We start from the raw sequence: 21,026 nt of genomic DNA, 5'->3' as shown, positions 1-21,026 counted from the left end.
TGTCTGTCACTGTCTACTAGCTGGAGGCAGAACTCTGTGTGAGTGCGTAAACGCCAAAAACTGTGCTTCATCACTCTGCATCACGTCCCCTTCCCTTTGACACACGCATAAATGAACATGGTGCACATCAAAGGCCCACAGAGGTCTGACACTGTCTCTCTCTGCCTCTCTGACTCTGTGAGGCACCATTCAGTAAAAGCACCTTCACCTCAGTCACATTAACTAAACCCATTGGCTAATGTTGAGTATGGATTTATTCACAGGGGAGGGGATTGGCCCGGGAGGAGCCCTGATTTGCATAAAGCGAACTTGATTGGTCGACTGCAGTGTAAAAGCATTGACCTGTGCTCAGTGCCACAAGAAGTTGGATTTCAGCTGTTGGTTTGATGGTTCTCAGGCCCGAGAAAGGCTGCAATTCAGGTGGGCATATGAGTGTTTTTCTACAGAGCAACAGTTACTTCTGCACCTGCATATTCACAGGGTGTGGAGACCTAGCAGAAATTTAATTACATTTTATGTTTTATCATTATCTATCAATCTTTTAAGCTTGTTTTTCATTAGATCTGAAAGAGTGAAACAGAAAAAGCCACATGGTTATTTTGTTTTCACTCTTCAGTTTGCCATATCTCACATGTCTTGTGTCTTGTATCGGCTGCATTTGATCACACATATATCTTGTGGATATATTATGGATTTAATAAAGGATGACTACATTTAGACATGTTGTGCTTTTGAAATCATTTTCAGTATTAGTCATGTTGGTAACAGTGCTCTAATTTGGATTTAGTCTATATACTACATGTCAAAGCTTCTTTTTTGAGAGTTCTTGATATGACTAAACTGACTCACTGCATACTCAGTTTTCTTTTTAAAAAAATATGGAAAATTTTAGTTTTGATGGTATAATATTAAGTGGATTTTACATCACATACCAAAAACGTCAGTGTAATGAGTGTGCAGAGGAAGCATATTATCTCTTCATGGTTACATTTAAACATGTCATGACTAAAACATAATGTCTATGACTATTATAAAGTGTAGTTTGCATTGAGCCAGTAGCATATGCTTTGTCTTAAAGCTTCGAAAAACATCCTTCATCGAGATTTCTTGACTACCAGCCTGACCCAATGCATTGCGATTAATTGCAATTAAATTTCTTTGTGCAAATTTTAAGATTTCACTGATTCATTTCACACTAAAAATCTAAGTGTAAAGAATGTGTCGACTGCAGAAATAATATTATCAGCATTATTTTTAATCTCAATCTCACTGGCGACTACATTAAAATTTGCATGTAACCAATATACTACATCCTAAAAACATTTTCTATCAAGAGTTATAACCTGACCTTGGTTGAAATTAATGTCTTTATGCAAATTTGGGTTTGGACTGCTTCATTTTATGTATATTTTAAATGCCAAAAATAGCAAAAATTGAATGTGTGGACGACAGGAAGAACATTATCTCTGCTTGGATGAAGATTAGGAAATCCTATAATGAAATTAACCATCAGCTCAAGAAGCAGCACTGGTTACTTTTTTTTCTGTGGTATTTTTCTCTGTACTTATGTATGTTTTGTCGCTATAGTATGCCAACTTGCATCCATTTCTACAGGGATCCACAAACAGTCTCTGATCCCCATTTCAGGGAGCAAATCCAGCCCACTAAGCCTGCCTTTTAATTCCACTGCCATAAAAATCAGCGTGAGCGAGCACTTAAACCTCCCTAATTAAAACCCTCCCCGGCCATCAGTGCGCGCCGCTGCTGGTCCCACAAGACAAGATGCTCTTTTTTTTTCTTCTTCTTCTGATGAATAAAATTAAGCTCTCTCTCTCTCTCTCCCCTCTTTCTCTCCCCCTCCTTCCTCCCTCCTCCCCCCTCTCTCTCGCGCACTATAAAGCCGCAACAGCTGATCTCGTGCATCACAGAGAGCCGCAACTCCGCACGAGAGAGGAGGAAGAGGAGGAGAGAGTGAAGCCGAGAGTTGGAGAGGAGACGATGAAGATGACGGTGGCGGTTGCGGTGAGCCGTTCCGGTCTTCCAAAATGCAGTTTTTAGGAACATTTTCTGAGCAATATTTTCTGAGGACATTTCGAGTTTGTGATATCTGTGAAGCTCAAGTCTTGCGAGGCGTCTCGTGGACTCTTTAAACCTCCCATTTTCCCACTTCTTTCTGTGTCTTTTTTGACCCAAAAAACATCGCAGTTTTGTCCACTCACCTGCTTTGGGATTTCCACCGGAGTGTGTCGCTCGATTTTGCAACCGTGAAACCGTTTTTTCCTTCCTCCCTTTTCTTCTTCCACCGGAGCTGAACGGTAACGGGAGGCTCGCGCTGTGAGACGGAGCTGTCCGGTGCTGAACGCGCGAGCCCAGCACAAGGGGGGAGCTGTCCGCGTGCTGCTCAACACCATGTCTGTTTTGGGATAAAAAGCGAACAAAAAGGACAAAAGGACGATTTAAAACGGAATAGCCACGCAGGAGCTGATTTATATTTTTTATTTTTGACCCTCTACAAACTCCACAGGTCTTCCTCTGGCGACTTAACGGAATGAAAACGGACCATTTCTCAGCCAAACCTTCATTTAGCGAACATCAATAATACCCGGCATGCTAAAAATAGAGAAGCACTCGAGGTGGTTTGTTTAATCTTTGACAAAAAAAGAAAAAAAAAGAAGAAGAAGCCATGTCTCCACTTTCGAGGCTGTTTGATGGAAGGAAGAACCTTTAGTGGCTGAAACGAGGGAGTAAATACCAGAAAAAAAAGTAGATTGAGTGAGTTTTAAAGTGAGTTAGAGAGAAGAAACAGCTCCATCATGCCCCGGTCCTTCTTAGTGAAGAAAGTGAAACTGGACGATTTCTCGGCTGCTGAGCTGGAGAGCTCTTATGGTCACAGCCGAAGAGAAGAGCTCAGTCTGCGATTCCATCATCATGACAAAGGTTAGTCACCCTCCTACACACACACACACACACACACACACACACACACACACACACACACACACACACTCATGCACAATGTCTGCAATCCATCACCCAGAGAAATTCTTTGCTACCCTCAGATTTGAAAGCATTAGTCATGACTGTTTCAGAGAGATGAAGGGATTCAAGGGGTCAAACTCAGGCCAAGAACCCCAAAATACACCAATTTCAAGCATAGAAATTCTATTCCGTCTCCGTGAAACACTATTATGTGGAGGAAAGGATGAAGAGAGGTGGCAGGAGGTGAAGAAACCTCCGCTGAGATGCTCCGGGTAGTGAATGAGACACGTTTTTAGTAACATAATGAGATAAATGCTGATGCAATTTGACCCTTTCCCCGGCCAGGTCAGATGTCAGGGCGGAACGGAGGGGTCTTTCTCAGAGGCACTTCACCCGAGTGAATTATTGATGACTCAAGCCCGATTTAAACGTGAAATTTCCGGCTTCCCATGCAGATGATGTGGGTTGTTGCTGTGTCAGCATGGACAACACCTAAACAGCAGCAAATACAGCTGTATTAGTCTTTCAATCTACCTGTAACATTTCACATTTCCTTTTAAGATGCCAATGTGATACGACACTGTTCCATTTGTGCAGCCATAAACACACATATTCAGCTCCAGATAGTTGCTGACACTCACAAGTTAAACAGAAAAAAGAAAATTTTCCCCCTCAGTATATTAAGAAGGCTGTCGAGGAGCAACAGGGAGCCACAGAGCTGAGATCTTTTAGAGAAAACCACGCTAAATGATTATGTTAATACATTATGTCATCTGCACAGACACGCTGGGATTCTCTGTTATTCTGTTGCCAATTATATTATTCAAATCAGTTTCTCTCCAAGCACCTGTGTGCGTGTGTCTTTCCAAGACTTCGACAATATTTGCCCAGCTACATTGACTGCTAATGGTTCCCACGCACTGCATAATCCCAGACAGACAGGCAAAATACAATACAGCGTCAGTGAAGATTATTTGGGTCAAATATGCAGTTGAAATGTGTGGAAAAAGAGGAAAGTATTGATAAAATACTTACCTAGCATGCCTGAACAGAAGATGAAGCTCTTAAAAGACTGCTTAGTGTTCTAAAAAGTGCTTTTTTTAAAGGCTGCATTAACCCTCATGTCATCCTGTGGGTTAAATTGACCCGTTTTAAAAGTTTGAAAATGAGGGAAAAATATATGTTTTTACAGTGAAACTTCTGATGTCCACATTTTTAACATTTTTGGTGGAAAAAAGAAAAGGTTTCTTAAGAACATTCACTTAAAAATCCAGCAAAATTAGCTGTATTTTGGTTGATTTTTTTGTGAATGTTCTTAAAGAGAATATTACATATGTCACACATATATGTGTAATCATATTAGATAATTTTAGGATTTTTTGGAAAATTTTTACTCATTTTTGGAAAATATTTACAATAATTTTCTTGCCAAATTTGGGGGATTTTTTTTAAAATGAAACTTTTAAGGAATTATTGGAATTTTCTTCCTGAAGGCTTGGCAAATTTTCAGAAATTTGGAGAAATTTTTTGCTGAATTTGGGGATTTTTTTCAGACAAAGAAACAATATTTTTTGATGCCCGTAAATGAAGACAACAGGAGGGTTAAAATATAAAAAAAGATAACAGATAAAATGAATAAATGCTGTTATGATCCCTTTTAGCCTCTTCTGGCTTGTTGTTTTGGTTTATGTTGGAGTCAGTGTCAACTACACATGTAAAACAAACAAAGTTTGGCCTAAAAATTGCCCGATTTGTTTCCGGAGTTAACGGAAAACAAATTAATTGGGTTCAGAAAACATGAAATTTCACACTGACATTTTAATAAGGTAATAAATCATCTGGGTTGTACGTCTGTTTGCTAGCTTCTGCCCTCTAGTGGATGAAAAAACAATGAATGCAGCTTTAAAGAGAACTTGGAGAGGATCAAGCATGTAACTGTGTTAGTGCAGCCTGGCGGATTTCTCATTGTACCAAGGTCAAATGTAAGATAAAGAGATCCGAGGCGCTCTGACGACACATCTGAACAAAGAAACATGCAGCGGCAGCAGCAGAATCATTGTGGCGAGCGTGTAAAGGCTGAGGAAGCTATCCCTTATTATAAATATAACAAGAGTTTGAAGCAGCTTGTTGCACACAAACACACACAAACACACACGAACACACACACGTTGCTGTGTTTCTGTCAACTCGGCACATTTCCCAGGCAGCTTGCACAGCTGAGTGCACAGCATTACACACACACACACACACACACACACACACACACACACACACACACACACACACACACACACACACACACACACACACACACACAGGAAGCAGTCAGTGACCTACAAGTGTCCAAAGCACACAAGTGTGCGTCAGTTACTGCTGGTTTGGATCAAAAATTAAATTGTAGCTTGCAGCTTTTTCTCTCTCTCTCTCTCTCTCTCTCTCGCTTTCTCTTTCTGTCTGTTTTTCTCTCCCTTTTTTTAGTTCACTGCATTTCAAAGACACACAACAGAGGGACGGCTCTGGCTTGGCAGAGTATTTAATCTTTAATAAGCATTTAGAACAGCTATCAGCTCTAATGCCGCTAAAGTACTTTGAAATGAATACGGACTTGACACAGCGAGACAGAGACGGAGACAAAGAGACAAACAAACGGAGACGGTGCTCTGATGCGGAGATGCAAAGCAACAGTCGCGGCACCTTTCTGTAAAAGGAGGACAACAAGGAGTGGTCATGTTTAATTGGCAGGCATCATAGGAATAGCTTCTGTGAGGAGATGAAAAAAAAAACAACACCTCACATTTTGTTTGCACCTTGAAATTCTGCATCTTAAAACCGAGGATTGAGCTTGTTTTTATTTCTTTGCTCGCTGCCTGTCAGTCACATATGCACAACTCAGCCTGGCAGTTAGTACCTTCACAGCAGGGTAAACAAATACATGACACACACTGAATACTGGAAGAGAATACAGTTATTTTTGCCCAGACTTACTGTCTACACTCCAATCCAACACACACAGAGGACCATAGTGCTTCCTATACCACCATCAGGGCAAATTCCCACTAGTGGTCGACAAATATTCCAATCTATGTGGCGCATGGAGCCGAAATCTGCTGAACACCCTCCACATTTTGGATGCTATGTGGGCTTTCCATTCTAGTTCACCCTCAGGTCAAAATGTCAGTTTTGCAAACAAAGACGTCTCCTTTTAGTGCAACCCTTAGGATAAATGTCAACAAAATCTTAAGTATATGTTGGCTGTTTCATACAAATCTTATATATGTGTGTGCTGTTGAACCCTTATGTCGTCCTGCAGGTCAAAATTGATCCATTTTAAAGTTTGAAAATGTCTGGGGGGAAAAAAAATGTCAGTGAAACTTCTGATGTCCACATTTTCAGCATTTTTGGGAAATCTTTGAACAATTTTTGGTGCAAAAAAAGAAATGTTAAAAATGTTTCTTTAAGAATATTCACATAAAAATCAACCAAAATCCAGCGAATTTCGCTGGATTTCGGTTGATTTTTATGTGAATATTCTTAAAGAAAACATCAGAAGTTTTACTGATTCATGTGGAATAATTTTAGATATTTTTAGGATTTCTTTTTGAAGATTTTTACTCATTTTTTGAGAATATTTACAGCAATTTTCTTGCCAAATTTGGGGGAATTTTTTTAAATTAAGACTTTTAAGGGATTTTTAAAAAAGAAATTATTGGAATTTTCTTCCTGAAGGTTTTGTAAATTTTCAGAAATTTGGAGATTTTTTTTGCAGAATTTTTTTTATTTTTTTTCAGACAAAGAAACAATATTTTTAGGTGCCCGTAAATGAGGACAACAGGAGGGTTAAGATAGTTATACTCATAAATGTTACATTTGCTGATACACTACCGTAATTGTGTGTGTTAACACTTTGGAACTTCAACCTGAGGTAAAGCAAGTGGATGGAGCAATGATGGAAGCAGATGTAGGTGGTAGGTAACGCCTGTGGAGCTAGTTCAGGACTGTATCTGCACTGGAAACTGTCGGTGTGATTGATTATTTATCTCCACAACATCTCCAAGACCGAAGCTGTTCTCAGTCGACATATGTGGTTTAAAATGAACAATTAGATCATGTTTCTAAGCTTTACAAATGCTCTATAAAACATGACATGCCCACACAAACACAGTACTATGTTCCAGAGTGCAACGATTGAATACTTATCATTCATGATTTTCTTTCTTTCCACTCTGCATCACTTTTTTCTCTTTCTCTTGCTCTTCCCTCTGTTTTCTTTCTCTATTACTCTGACTTAATTAAATTCAAAACCTTAAATTAGCATGAAAGCCCCTAACCTAACCACCATCGCCACACAAAACATAACATCACTTCTTTCTTTCTTTCTTTTTCTTTCTTTCTTTCTTTCTGCGAACGCTCTTCCTTCCTACCTCTACCTCCCGTCTCTTACTCCCATCATATTATCGACCAACGTCCGAGCTTTTCTCAGAACTGCGTCATGAAATTATATTACCAGCAATAGTATCTCCTCTGCTGTCTGTGTCTTAATGCTCACAGAGTGCTAATTGAAATGGAGAGCTATTGATCGGCATAGATCCGCAGGAGTTGTGGCTGCGGGTTATTAGCTACCAGTCTCTGCTTGTGTCTGCTCCGGTTTAGTCTGTTGAGCACAGAAGCCAATAATAGAAATAATGAAACAGCTGACATCACAACACGCCAACAAATTATTTATCAGATTTGTCAGGAGCTGTGCAAAAATATGCGGGCTGCTGAGGAATTTGTGAGGAAGTCTCAGACAAATGTGTTTAGCTGAAGAGGGAGACTGTCGGTGTCAGGGTGCCCGTTGAGCAATGCACAAGAGCCCCCTCCCCAGCTGCTGTAATAGAGACGTTGTGTGTATTACATTTGAGGCTTTGACAGCTCCGAGGTGTGACTGTGTGCAACTGTAGACCTGTCAGGAAAGGAGCAGCTGATGAAGAGCAAGTGTGCTCACTGAACCCTCCCGTGAAAAATACAGACTTCCCACTGAGGGGAAAGTATGCCGTCCTCACTGGCGAAGACATAAAAGCATTTTACTACCCCTATAAATACGACAACTCTTTACTCCACTTTGTATCACCTCCAAAAACAGTCTGAAGGTGGTCTCCTTTGGTCTCGCATGGTTAAACAATGGGAATGCACATGTTGTTAATGCAATCCTTTGGTGGCGGAAGTAATATTTAGAAACCGGAGACGAAAAGCTGCAATCAGTAATGTTATCTGGAGACAAGATGCGAAGCAGCTCTGTTAATAATGAATGAACTTTTGGTGAATGAGTTAGATTTGTGGCCAGTGTTTTTTTTACAATCATATGAAATCTGTTTAATTTTCCCAGTAGCAGTGGATACTACAAAGCCTGCAGGGTACTGAGGGTGATAGGAAGCTGTGCTCACAAGATATTAGATCCATATCTTGTGCACAAGTTTGCAGCACTCATATGCCCTCGCCTCCCAGATTTTAAAACCAATCAGTTTCTCTTTCATGGCTCAGTTTGTTAGTTAGTTAGACTTTATTTTTGTCACTTTAGTTCTTATTTCTTCTACTTTCACAACAAAATATACATGGGCAATTTTTAATTTGCTGTAAATATGATACACTATTACAACTTCTGGCACATCCTGTTTTCATCTCAAGCACAAGCCTAATACTGCAGACCTTCAAAGAACATTAAAGCTAGAAATATTGAGAGATCAGAACCCTGTTATACAGATACAACATAATAAGTCCTGTCTTGTGTAGTGTGAGTACAAAAATACAGCTTTATCAGGGCTTCATAGGAGGTTGAAATAGAAACACTGTGAAGAGGAAAAGCACCAGCGCAGCTTTAGGTCTTCGTAATTGAGAGGTTTTCCAAAAGAGAGCACAGAGGTGTATTCTCCCTTTTATCTCACTAACACTTGTAGCACCTCATGTAGCAACCAATCAGTCTCTAATTTCCAATCGGTCTTCCTGCCAAATTGATTAACCTCTTCCTGTGTCTCCTCAGGCTACGTCAGCGATTATCTGAGCCCAAATCCTTACGATGACGTGGTGGGAAGCGACTCGTCGGTCATCTCCAAAGTACCCTCCCCGAGCCACTCGTCGATCATCTATGGCAGTATCGACAACACCTACTCCGGCATCCACGGTGACATCCACGGCGACTCGGACCAGCCAGACAGCCCGCGGTCCGAGGTGTCGTCATCAGCCGGCGGGTACATCAACGGGGACGCGGCCGTGAGTGAGGGATACGCGGTAGATGCGTTTTTCATCATGGACGGACGGTCGCGGAGGAAAACCACGCCGAACCCGAGAGGAGCCGCCCAGAGGCACACCTGCAGCGAGTGCGGCAAAACCTACGCCACGTCCTCCAACCTGAGCCGGCACAAGCAGACGCACAGGAGCATAGACAGCAAGATGGCCAAGAAGTGCCCCACGTGTGGGAAAGTTTACGTCTCCATGCCCGCCATGGCCATGCACTTGCTGACCCACGACCTCAAGCACAAGTGCGACGTGTGCGGCAAAGCATTCAGCCGGCCGTGGCTGCTGCAGGGCCACATGCGCTCGCACACGGGCGAGAAGCCGTTCGGGTGCGCGCACTGCGGGAAGGCGTTTGCTGACCGGTCCAACCTGCGCGCTCACATGCAGACACACTCGGCCTTCAAGCACTACAAGTGTAAACGGTGTAACAAGACGTTTGCGCTCAAGAGCTACCTGAACAAACACTACGAGTCAGCCTGCTTCAAGGGGGCTTTCTCCCCTTTGAGCTCACTGGGGGAATGATGGATGGATTCCTAAACCTTAACTTGGGGTTTATTTAATTTATTTACATCAGAGTTGTCTGATTTCTTTCTGCTTTGCCCCCAAAAGAAGAACCTACAAGGGAGGAGTGTTTTCTCTGCAAGGATCATGAGGTATACGACAAAAATAGTCTAAAAGACACGTCTGTTTTTATCAAGAACTCTCTCCTTTTGTGCCATCTCCCCTCATCTGGAAGTCGAGTGAAAAGTTTTCAATGCCTGATTTAGATTGTCACCTGCTTCGATAAGATGTGTCCCCTTGAGGCTGTTTTAAATATCTGTGAAGATAAATAAAGCACAGCACATCTAGATCATAATTTCTGAAGATACCTAGATCTATTTATGTCCATATCTATCTTCATCATTCTGTTTTCTGTTCCAACCCACGAGGAAACGACACTGAAGCACAATTGCTCTTCCATCTCTCTGTCTTTCTGTGACAGGCGTTTCACAGAGTTTAAAGCATGAATCACAACATCAGTTTTTCTTGCAAAGAGATTCAATGAACTTTCCTATTTTATGCTTTTTTAGAAACAAACATTGGTAATCTAAGGACACATCCGGTGTCCTGCTTTTAGTGAAACTGACTTTGGACTGAACTTACATGGAGATAAAGCATCAAAACAAAGAAAGCACACAGTATTTTGTTCTCTGCAAGTAAACAAGATACTTTCATTTACACTATTGTACACCTACAGTATGCTGTATGCTGTTGACAAACCACAATGAACTGTGAAGAAAACAAGGTGCAGCAAAGTACACCGCGTAGTGGGAAATTAGGATTTTTTTGGGGTGAAATTTCTTTAAACCACGGGCATAGGATTTGTTTACTTATCTTCAATGTAATGCTGGCATTTGTGCTTTACTTGACAGTAAACAGTGGAGAGTGTGAAGGAACTGGGAAGACAAACTGGGCTACCAGTTCAGGATCAGACAGCTGAGAACTCCCACTGAGCCACCAGGGTATTCCTTAACGGTGTTTTCCTACAACCCAAATCTGACGTTATTTATTTATTTATTTATTTATTTATGTCACTGTCAACTGAGGATCGAGACGTTAAAAAAGTCCTGATTTTCCTCAAAAGGTCAAACCTTTTTTCAAATGTTGTAAGATAATTTAGCTCAGTATTCAGCTTTGTCATCTTTTTTATATGTCTATTTATTTCCTGACTTATTTCTGTATTTATTTATTTATGGGTTTTTGTATTAATTTGCACTTTACTTTCTTGTAATGTTTTTTGCCTTTGTTACAAATATGCCAAAGCATTTGACACTTTCTAATTACCGAATACCTTTTTACTTTTGTCTGCCACTTTAATTATAAAAACTACTGCATGCAAAAAAAAAAATAACAATAGCCTAATAATGGAATCTATGCCAATTTTATGAGTCTTTGGGATAGTTTGCCAAATCCTCTTAGATAACCGGCAAATTAAGCAAATTTCTGTCTTGGGCAATATTTCATTCATATCTGATAGAGCAATAATGCATGATATTTTTGAAGAAACGTGAGTCATAACTGCTTGTAACATCTTGATTTTTTTCAAGTACCACTATTCTATGTAGTTATGAGAAAGGAAATTTCAGGGAGTTAGCGAACCAAGTTAGTGTTAAATAACGGAGGGTTGGGTTCAGAGCTCTAAATTTACAAGAATTGTGACGCTGCTGTGATTCTGTGAGGCTTTATCCAGTCACGACATTTTTTTAACACTCATTCAAAGATCAAATTCGAATGAGCGGAGTCGGTTTTTCAATTTTCCAACCTCTGCTGTGTAATACCATCCAAAACAATTGCCTCCTAGTTACAATTATGTCTTGGCATCATTAGTTTACGTCTGCACGAGCATTCGGAGCTGCTGGGGCTTCCAGGGATTCACACAGATGGCTCAACTCCTTTAGATGGAGGGCTCTGGGTTGGGTTGGGACGGGTCTTTTTGTACATGGTTTATGCACTGCCTGCCTTGTATTATTATTCTAAAATATTGTAGAAAGTAGAAGGTACTGCTGTAGACCTCTGGTGCTGAAACATGGACGGAAACCCAGAATGAGAACGTTTTGGTTTCATATTCTCATCGCCAAATACGGGAAAAATGACTTCCGGTCTTTTCCTTGACTCTCAGTAGTCCTTGAACGCATCCATACTTGGCCCTTGTGAAAATTTTCTCCTATGAGTTGGTCTAAATTAGCGAGCTCTCTTCTCTGAATCTAATCAAAAGATCAGCTTTGCTCATGGGCTCGGCATGAGACATTAACTCACAAACTCCATGTGAGGACTCCAGAGCCAACACCACTCATTAAAGCCCCCTGCACTATTTCAGTTGTTTTTGTTTTCATCATCTCTGGCAGTTGTGAGTTTGATGGGGCAATTCCCAATGCAATTAAAAGGATTGTTGTGAAAGGAGAGAAGACATTTGGTCGATATTTCAGCACCAGAGTGCATCGCCGAACACTTAGATTCTACTATGAACTACTGTAGCCTACTATAGCCACAATCTAGTTTACCTATTCTTATATAAAAGCACTTCCTCTTACCTGACATCTTAGAATTATATCCTACAATTGTTTTTTTTTTCAAAGATAGTAGCACAAAGAAAGAGTTTAGATTCAGGTAGAAAATGCCTTGTATGTAGAAATAACCTCTTTCTCATTTTTCTACCATGACGAATCAAATACAACAAAACAACAAAGATGCTGACACAACGCTGGCTGCGTTGTCCTTAAATAACACCAGAAAATCCAGTTAAAAATGACATCTTCAGTATATGCCATGTCATTTTTAACACAAAGCATCTACTGTACACCACGCCTTTTATAAAGCAAATGAAAAACTCGACTATTTTGCGGCAAGAGGTCTTGTAAATAAGCACTGATGTGACTTTGGAGTCTGATTATTTCTACAGATCTGTATAGAGTGACAATGATGATAATGACGATGACGACGATGATGATGATGATGATTAATTTTTCTGGAGCTTCCTGCTTTGTTTTGAGTTCTTCCTCAGAGGTTTTTTTTGGGGGGGACCTCCAGTGGCCGGTTTGAAACAATGTAAAGCACAAAGACAACACTGGGCATTTTGTTTCACTTCCTAAATAAAAACAACTTTGAAAAAATAAGCACGTTTTGAGTATTTTTGTTTCTAGCATGTCCATAGAGTCGTTTGAGATGGGATTCCAGATGAACTTTTGGTAAAGACCTTCTTTAGGTAAATGCACACGTCTATCAGGGTCTATCATGTCACATTTGGCAGGTTTGGTTTAATTAATTAAAATCAGCGTTTGTGCATTTGCTTTATTCACATGATTCATTTGAACACATGTGAACGTTGCAATCTGAACCAAACAAGCAGACTGAGACCCCCTAAACAGGTGGGTGGGATCACTGATCAATGACATGTAAACTAACCAAAAACACAACAGAGTTATCCAGCATGCCTGGACCTTCCTGCAATAGCAGCCCATTTGTTGCCCATTACAGTTTGGTACAGCACCATATTGTTTGGTATTTTCGCTTGTGTGTGCAATAAAGAAACATTTTCACAGTTTCGATTCCTTTATAAATTTCTTAAACTCTTCATGGGTTCTCAGTAGGTAAGAATACCTCCATATATACCCAAATTCAACAAGCACATTAAGTCCGGCACAATGTCAATATATCATATTTCTTTCTTTCATATACCTTTCTTATTTTGTATCTTTTGATTTGGTGTTAAAAATGGAAGTGTAAACGCTAAGCGAATTAGGATTTTAAAGTTATAATTCAGATCAAGTGGCAACCTCTGGGTATGAAAAATGACACTCATGCAGTACCTTGAATGACCACTTGAGGCTGCTCAAAAAGCGAGTCAGTCCCCATTGACCCCTATGTTAAAATGCCCAGTTTGACAGCAGAAATAGACATGTTTACAGCTGTGTACAAAAGCAGTTTGGGTCTTTATGGCTTATTTAACCATTCATGATAACTGTACTGTTGGTAGCTGTTTATGTAACTGACCCCTTTAAATTGTGTCAACGCTGTGTGGCTGTGGTGTCGATAATTTCTTCCGTATCATGGGCTCTTTCAGTGCATTTAGCCCAGCACACAACAGCAAATATGTGTCTTTAAAGTTGTCTAAACATTTTGTGACTTTTTTTGTATCTTTTGGTTTGATGTTAAAATACCAGTCTAAACATTAAGTGAATCAGGATCAAAAAGTTATAATTTATTTCTGCTTTGGTCTAGACCAAGCAGCAACTTCCACAGCGGAAAAATGATGCTGATGCAGTTCCTTGAATGACCACTGGAGGCTGGTATAAAAATCAAGTTACTTCCCATAGACTCTCATGTTAAAATGTCTAAATCTACAGCAAAAATAAACATGTTCACAGCCTTGTTTAAAAGTAACTCTGGTCTGTACAGCTTATTTAACCATTAATGATGACTGCACTAGGGGTGAATCTGTATATAAGTCCCCACTTAAACTTTATTAAGGCTTAAAGTTATGCAAATATAAGTGTTTATGATGAGCTCGACTGTTAGAGTACACTGAGCTTTATATGTAAAAGCAGTGCAGTGACCCTTTAAAGAGCATATTTATGCTGCTGTTGAACAAAACCCAGAGTCCTTCAGAATGATCTTTATGGCGACATGACGTATTGAGATGTGAGGCAACTTGGATTATTATTAGCTCTTCGATGCAGCGAGCTCAGTAGTATGAATTAATCATTAGCAAACGGACAAATCATCAGCTGTGTAAAGGACTGGCATGGGCGCTGTGTCAATATGTTAACTGATAAAAAAATGAATAGCGAAAGTGTAGTAACTGTAGTTTTTTGGCCTCTGTACTTTCATTACCATGTAAATGCTTAATTGAGGTTCTATAAAACATTCATTAAGATGATTTGCCCGCGGTATAAAAAGCTGTAACTGATTATTGTTTACAAAGCGCTCTCACTCGTTTCACCCTGTGGCGACTCTGCAGAGGTCAGAAGCTCTGTTTGCGTGTGCGAGTGCAAATGTGCGATTTTAATTGTTTAAACCGGGTCCCATTAATGAACAGGGAAGGTGGCGCCAGGCTTTAACCTTGACAACTGTGTGTGAATGTGGAACTGAACATGCACAGGAGAATATTTAGTTTAATTGTAACAAGGCTTTAAATATTGACACAGAAGCCAATTTTTGGAAGGATTAAAGTTTTTTTTAAGTGAATGCAATAAACTTTAACACTGTCTCTTGAGAAGAGCTGCTTTTCTATTTTAATTGGGCAATCCGTGATCTGTACTAATGAACACGGCAAAATGACAAAAACCAAAACCCTTCTATAAAATCTGTACAATAAAATGAGCTTTGTATCATATCCAACAAGAAAAGAAAATGCTGGTATTGTGCAGCCTGCGTGCATGTAATAGAAACAAAATGTACTGTACTTGCTGCCATCATGTGCACACAAATTGATTAAAGAGAAATTTTGATTGAATTAAATGTGTGCTTGTTTTCTTGAAGTGCAATTGTGTTTCTTTTTTTTATTAATTGGATTGTGTAAAAGGAAACAGAAGAGAGGACAGCCAAGCACCAGAGACTGCAGCTGCTCAAAGGCGCACTCTGTCTTGATTTACTGTAATTTCTTCAGGGTCGATCAGCTTGTTTTCTCAAAATAATATCTGGCTAAGAGTCAGAATTTTCAAATTGAAGAATAATAAGAGGGATATTTTAGTCTGAACTCTGCATGTGATTGCAGAGTGGTTACCTTTTTTTAAAAAATGTGGTGTTGTGACTGAGTTTGTTTTCTGTTAGAACAGAAAATGTGCTAACTGTCCATTAAACTGAACCTTCTCCTTCTTAAAAATGGCTGGAATGACGATTTCTGTACCTACGAGGCTTCAAAAACAAACATAAATACAAAAAACAACAACAACAAAAGCAGTCACAGTTTGCAGCGATCCAGTATGAAACCCTTCAAATGAACAGAAACAGACAGAAAACTTCCCTTCTTGAGTCATCTGTTCCTCACACAGCTTTAAGCTCTGAACTGTGAAGTCAGAGATCCAGTGTTAATGCATGTATTTTGTCATTTAATAATAAACGATTTATTCTAAAATGCCAAAAGGACATTTTCAGGACCCAAAGTGAAAAGACGAACCTGCAAATGATCACATCTGATGAAGGTAAATGAGATCAGGTTTGGCTGTTTGCTTGATAAATTAGTTAAACTATCCAAAATGGCTGATCAGAAGTCTCTCTGGGTCCAGTTTGGAGCAGACAGTGTTGTTATTACTGACAGAAACGCTAATAATACTCCAGCTATAATCACTGTATCATCCTTAAAGGGTTCTATTGAGATTAATCAAGATTTTTAAAAGCAGTGAAACAGTGGGTAATATCTGGCTAAGAGTCAGAATTTTCAGACTGAAGCAAGAGTGATATTTTAGTTTGAACACTGCATGTGACTGCAGAGTGAGTGCTTTTTTTTAACATGTGGTGTTGCAGCAGGGTTTTTTTTTTCTGCTGTTTGAATATTTCAAAAGACTTAGTATCAACCAGTGGACATAAACTCTATGTTGTGGTCAAAAACAAGAGTCAATAGTCGCTCTATAAGGCTACAATTATAGATAAGGGTACTTTGAGCTAATGCTAACCATATCTACAATATATATAAAGCTGTTTTTAAAGTTCTCTTACATGCAGTCAATTATCTCAAGCTCCCAGAGACTTTTCTACATTGTTCACCATCTCAGTTTACTTTGTTAACATATTCATATCCTGTCTTTCACCAGATATTTCCTGCTAAATCTCAGATCCATAACGGATCGTTTGCTAACTTTAACTCAACACCACATCATCTCGAGCCCCAGGCTAAATTTAGCATGTCTAACCATCCCATGCCCTCAGTGGATTCCAATGATCTCAGTGTAACGTAGACTACTATTGGCTGCATGTTAGATCCCATCGACTGCGATCGGCTAACATCTGCCAGCACTTTAACTCAAAAGACAAATGACCTTCTATTAAAAGGTGATTGATTTTCTCCAATTGCTACTAAAAGTATTGATTTTTCTCATATTGCCTTTGGTCCACTAATGACACTAATTCTAATATTCACTGGAGCTGAAAAAAGGCTTCCTAGCTATAATAGCTACTGTCAACGCCGGTGTGTGTGTTGCACAAGCATCTATGAAATCCATACGGGCATTATTGTACTTACACATTACACAGCAGTCTGAGCTGGTATAGATCCACGGCAACAGATGGAGCATCACGCTTTAATGTAAGAGGAGATACATGGAGGACATGAAGAGTATCGGACCTATTACGTACAGTGTAACCACCTGCAGTGAATCACTTTGCCACAGCTGTAAAATGTGGGTGGAAATAAGAACGGGCTTTAAATGGAACAAAAACAACTGTTTGGGAAAGTTTTTAGCCTGAAACCAGAGCTTGATCACTTTATGAGCCAAATGAGTTGAAAAAGCATCATCTTGAATATTGTTTAGTTGGAATTCTAGATGGTCAAACTTTCTATGATCCCGAGAACACTACAATAACGACTTGTGGTTTCTGTGGTCTCAAAAGCTGACATGTTATTGTGGTGTTTTGAATATATAGTATTTTTACTCGTTTTCAGCCACAATAGCAACATCATTAGCAGCTTGTTTCTTTGAACAAACTGCATTCAAGCCTTCAGGAGGAGGTTGGGGTTGATGGTGGGGTCAGTGCCCGACTCTCACAGCAGAGACTGATCTGTGGTTTGGTTTAGGAAGCAAAAGCACTTCGGTTAAGCTTCAGAAAAGATTGTGGTTTCGATCAAATATCAATAAGCATGTTGTGGTGGGCTTTTTTCTGCTTTAAATCAGACCATGACCTTTTCTGAACCTTTACAAAATACTTTAAGGGCCTAAATCTAACCAAAAAAACACTGATATTTTCGGTTTGAACATGTTTATGATCAAATACCAATGTTAGTTAAATATTACATTTATTACTGTGATAAAACTGTATTCCAGTTTTAGTATAATAAATGATCATTTTGTGCCTTAAATCTACCAACCACTTCTGTTCAACCAGTATCTGGCTGCTGCTAATTTCCCACCGTGGTGTGCCAGTTTGTGTAAATGGGTTGAAGAATTAGTTTAGGAATAAATTTTGTCAATTGAAATGTTGAAAGGTGTTCCCAAAAGCTGAAAAAAAATGCAACTTTTAGCAATTGTCACTGTCTCCCACCATTTCATCGCAACAAATACCCTCAAAACATCGCAACTTACATCGCAATTTTTTTGAAAAGCTGCCGCAACTTCAGACATTTTAGGCCGCAACGATCTCAAAAAAAGCCAGCGAAATCCTGGAGGGACTGTAATATGTACCGAACAAACAAAAATTATAGCTAATCAGTAAACATTAGCTTGCAAAATGTTGAGCACGTACATATTATTGCTTAACATTGTCAATGTTAGTCACAGAGTCTGTGTCAGACTGTTCATCTTATTTGAAATATACAATGATCTCATATTTATTCTTTAAACAGCTACTTCACAAGACACACTGTTGGCGAACATGTTAATTGGCTCCACTGTTTCATCGAGCTCACAGCTGCATATGTGTCGAGTTTTCTTGCACTTGTGTCTGCATGTCTGCATTGTATTGTCATATAGTGTTCTTGACTGAGTCAATTTCTATAAGCAGAAATGCTGAAACTCGTGCCTTGGATGAAAAGCTGCTAAGTGTTCAGAAAAATATAGCAAAAACGACTGAATTTCCAACCGAAATGGACTATATCTGTATGCATACATGGTCAGAAGACAGATGTGAAAAAGACATAAAACTGAAGAAAAGCCATACACTGAGAATATTTTATTTATTGCCCCAAAGCATTAAATATGTTAATGCCTTCTCCCCATGATGCCTGACCTTCCAGCCTCCAGCAGGTGATGGCTTAAATAGTTCATACACCGTCCCTGTGTACCTCTCACTTTAAATCATTCATAAATCAAAGAACCATAAAACCCAGACAGTGAACACCACAATCACACGGCCTGATGTTCTGGACCTGTTAAGCTTTCATTATAAAAATAAGATGGGACAAAAACCAACATGCACTCAGAATGAACCTTTACTTCACCGTGGGTCTGAAACATATTCTTCCCCTCACATTTACAAGTTTGCATCTTGTCCCAAAGCAATCTTTGATTTCACTATCGCTGACTAAAATCTGCCTTCACACCTGTAACGTCCCCTGTGGTTAACAGCTGAAAGCTCATCCCACAGTGAAATGGGTTTTCAGATGCTGCTGTCTCATATTTATTCATGTCTGAGGTGTAAAGGAATGGGGAAAGGGCACATCCTGCATGATATGACCAGGCTTCCTTGATAGGAGCGGAGGCTTGAGTGCAGTCCTTGAAGTCTACACCTTAAATGTTGCATTTGACCGAATAAGTGTCATCTGAATAAATTCCAAGTGGACCATGTTGGGTAAATTCTGCATCTTTTGAATACATCTTTTGGAGTCAAAAAGGATTTTGTGCTAAAATTCAGTTTGTGCTCCTTAAGCGTACAGTAATTCAATCAAGCCCTTCATTTTGAGTTGATCTTGTCGTAAAATTGCTGTAAAAATCCAGAAGTAGCCAATCTACAGTCATGAGTTTGGCAACATTGCCTTCAGAAACTTAAAAACCAAGAACAAAACAGCATCCAATGTTTCAACAAATGACCCCCAAAGGACACATGTTGATGCATAAATAGGCTTTGTAGTGGCCATTCGGAATGTTCATTTTCCATGGGGAGTGAAGGAACAAGTCTCAAGATCACTGTTGCATTGAGAGATATAGGCAGCATGGAAAGGCATGTGAAGCTCAAGATGTTATACTGGAAAAAAGAAAATGTGCTGGAATGGACAGAACTGGAGTCTGCTTTCCATGTTAAGCTCAAACTGGCCAGTAAAGCCAGAGCTCCAGAAGTCTGATGACAAAGTTAACAGCAGCTGTATGTGACTTTCTTTCTGAAGATTTGTCCATTAAAATAATCTAAATTCAGAAATATACAATCAGCCATCAATACTGAACATTCAAAATACACAACAAATGTGTGCTGCACAGTGGTGCAGTGGTTAGCACTTTCGCCTTGCAGCAAGAAGATCCCCAGTTCCGGGGGTGAGCCTGGGATCTTTCTGCACGGAGTTTGCATGTTCTCCCTGTGCATGCGTGGGTTTTCTCCGGGCACTCCGGTTTCCTCCCACAGTCCAAAAAATATGCTGAGGTTAACTGGTTACTCTAAATTGCCCGTAGGTGTGAATGTGTGTGTGATTGTGTGTCTGTATATGTAGCCCTGTGACAGACTGGTGACCTGTCCAGGGTGTCCCCTGCCTTCACCCGAGTCAGCTGGGATAGGCTCCAGCACCCCGCACAACCCTAGTGAGGATAAAGCGGTGTATAGAGAATGGATGGATGGACAACAAATGTGTTCTTCTTTCTGTATTTAACTTAATTACTTTGAATTCCAACACACAACTGTTGCCCAATTGACACTCCACCTGCTCATGTCAAGTATAAAAATGTGGATTTTGTTGTCTTCTGTTGAAGCCCCAACGCAAGACAGTTTCCACAGAAGACAAACTCTGGCAGGTAGTAACTTTTAAAGCTTATTGTTGATTATTTTAATGAGGGAAATTAGCTTACTAACAAAGGCTTACATGTTGTCAGGTACGGAGCTAACAGCTTCCTAACAAGATCACAGAGGACGTTTGACAGAAGACCCATCTTTACTTTCTTGCTGGATCTCTAACAGTAGAGTTTTGTGTGCCTGAATGTTAACTAACTGTAAACACAGTGATCAAAACCCGAACACAGACGTGATTTCTGGCGCATTCTGGCATCAGATCAGAAAATCCTGATTTGTGTAATTCTGCAAGGCAATTCAAAAAGATGTATTTTGTTTAAGCTGAACCTTAAACTTTTTGAGATGAGACCAGAAAGTTACAGCACTCCTCCTGTTGTGTAGGCACCGAGTGAGGCACCATCATGTACATGCAACAGGTGTGAGATTGGATTTGACCATGAAACTTCAGCCTGTAATAGAGAGTAAACATCATGTTCTGTGTGAGTCAACAGTGTAAGAGGAATTCACCTTCACATCAAGGATCTTCACTGGCAGTGAGAGTGGGTCTATAGCTTCGACCCAGACACCAAATGGCAGTATTCCTAGAGGAAGAGCTAAACCAAAGAGGGTGTGTCGGGCAGGAGCTCCACCAGAAACATGCTCATCGGTTTCATGAA

At 39.9% G+C, this 21,026-nt stretch overlaps 1 protein-coding gene across 1 annotated transcript; it reads left to right on the top strand.

The window, feature by feature from the left end:
• Window positions 1-1,806: 1,806 nt before the first annotated feature.
• LOC110954975 (transcriptional repressor scratch 1-like) lies at window positions 1,807-12,902 on the top strand. The gene is made up of 2 exons (XM_022199753.2): window positions 1,807-2,937; window positions 8,996-12,902. The coding sequence occupies exons 1-2, from the start codon at window positions 2,814-2,816 to the stop codon at window positions 9,769-9,771; spliced, it is 900 nt and encodes a 299-aa protein (XP_022055445.2). The 5' UTR covers window positions 1,807-2,813; the 3' UTR covers window positions 9,772-12,902.
• The last annotated feature ends 8,124 nt before the right edge of the window (window positions 12,903-21,026 follow it).

Source organism: Acanthochromis polyacanthus, chromosome 11 (assembly GCF_021347895.1).
Source record: "Acanthochromis polyacanthus isolate Apoly-LR-REF ecotype Palm Island chromosome 11, KAUST_Apoly_ChrSc, whole genome shotgun sequence".
Classification (NCBI taxonomy): domain Eukaryota; kingdom Metazoa; phylum Chordata; class Actinopteri; family Pomacentridae; genus Acanthochromis; species Acanthochromis polyacanthus.
The sequence above is the reverse complement of the archived record's forward strand: the minus strand, read 5'-3'. Positions and strand labels throughout refer to the sequence as shown.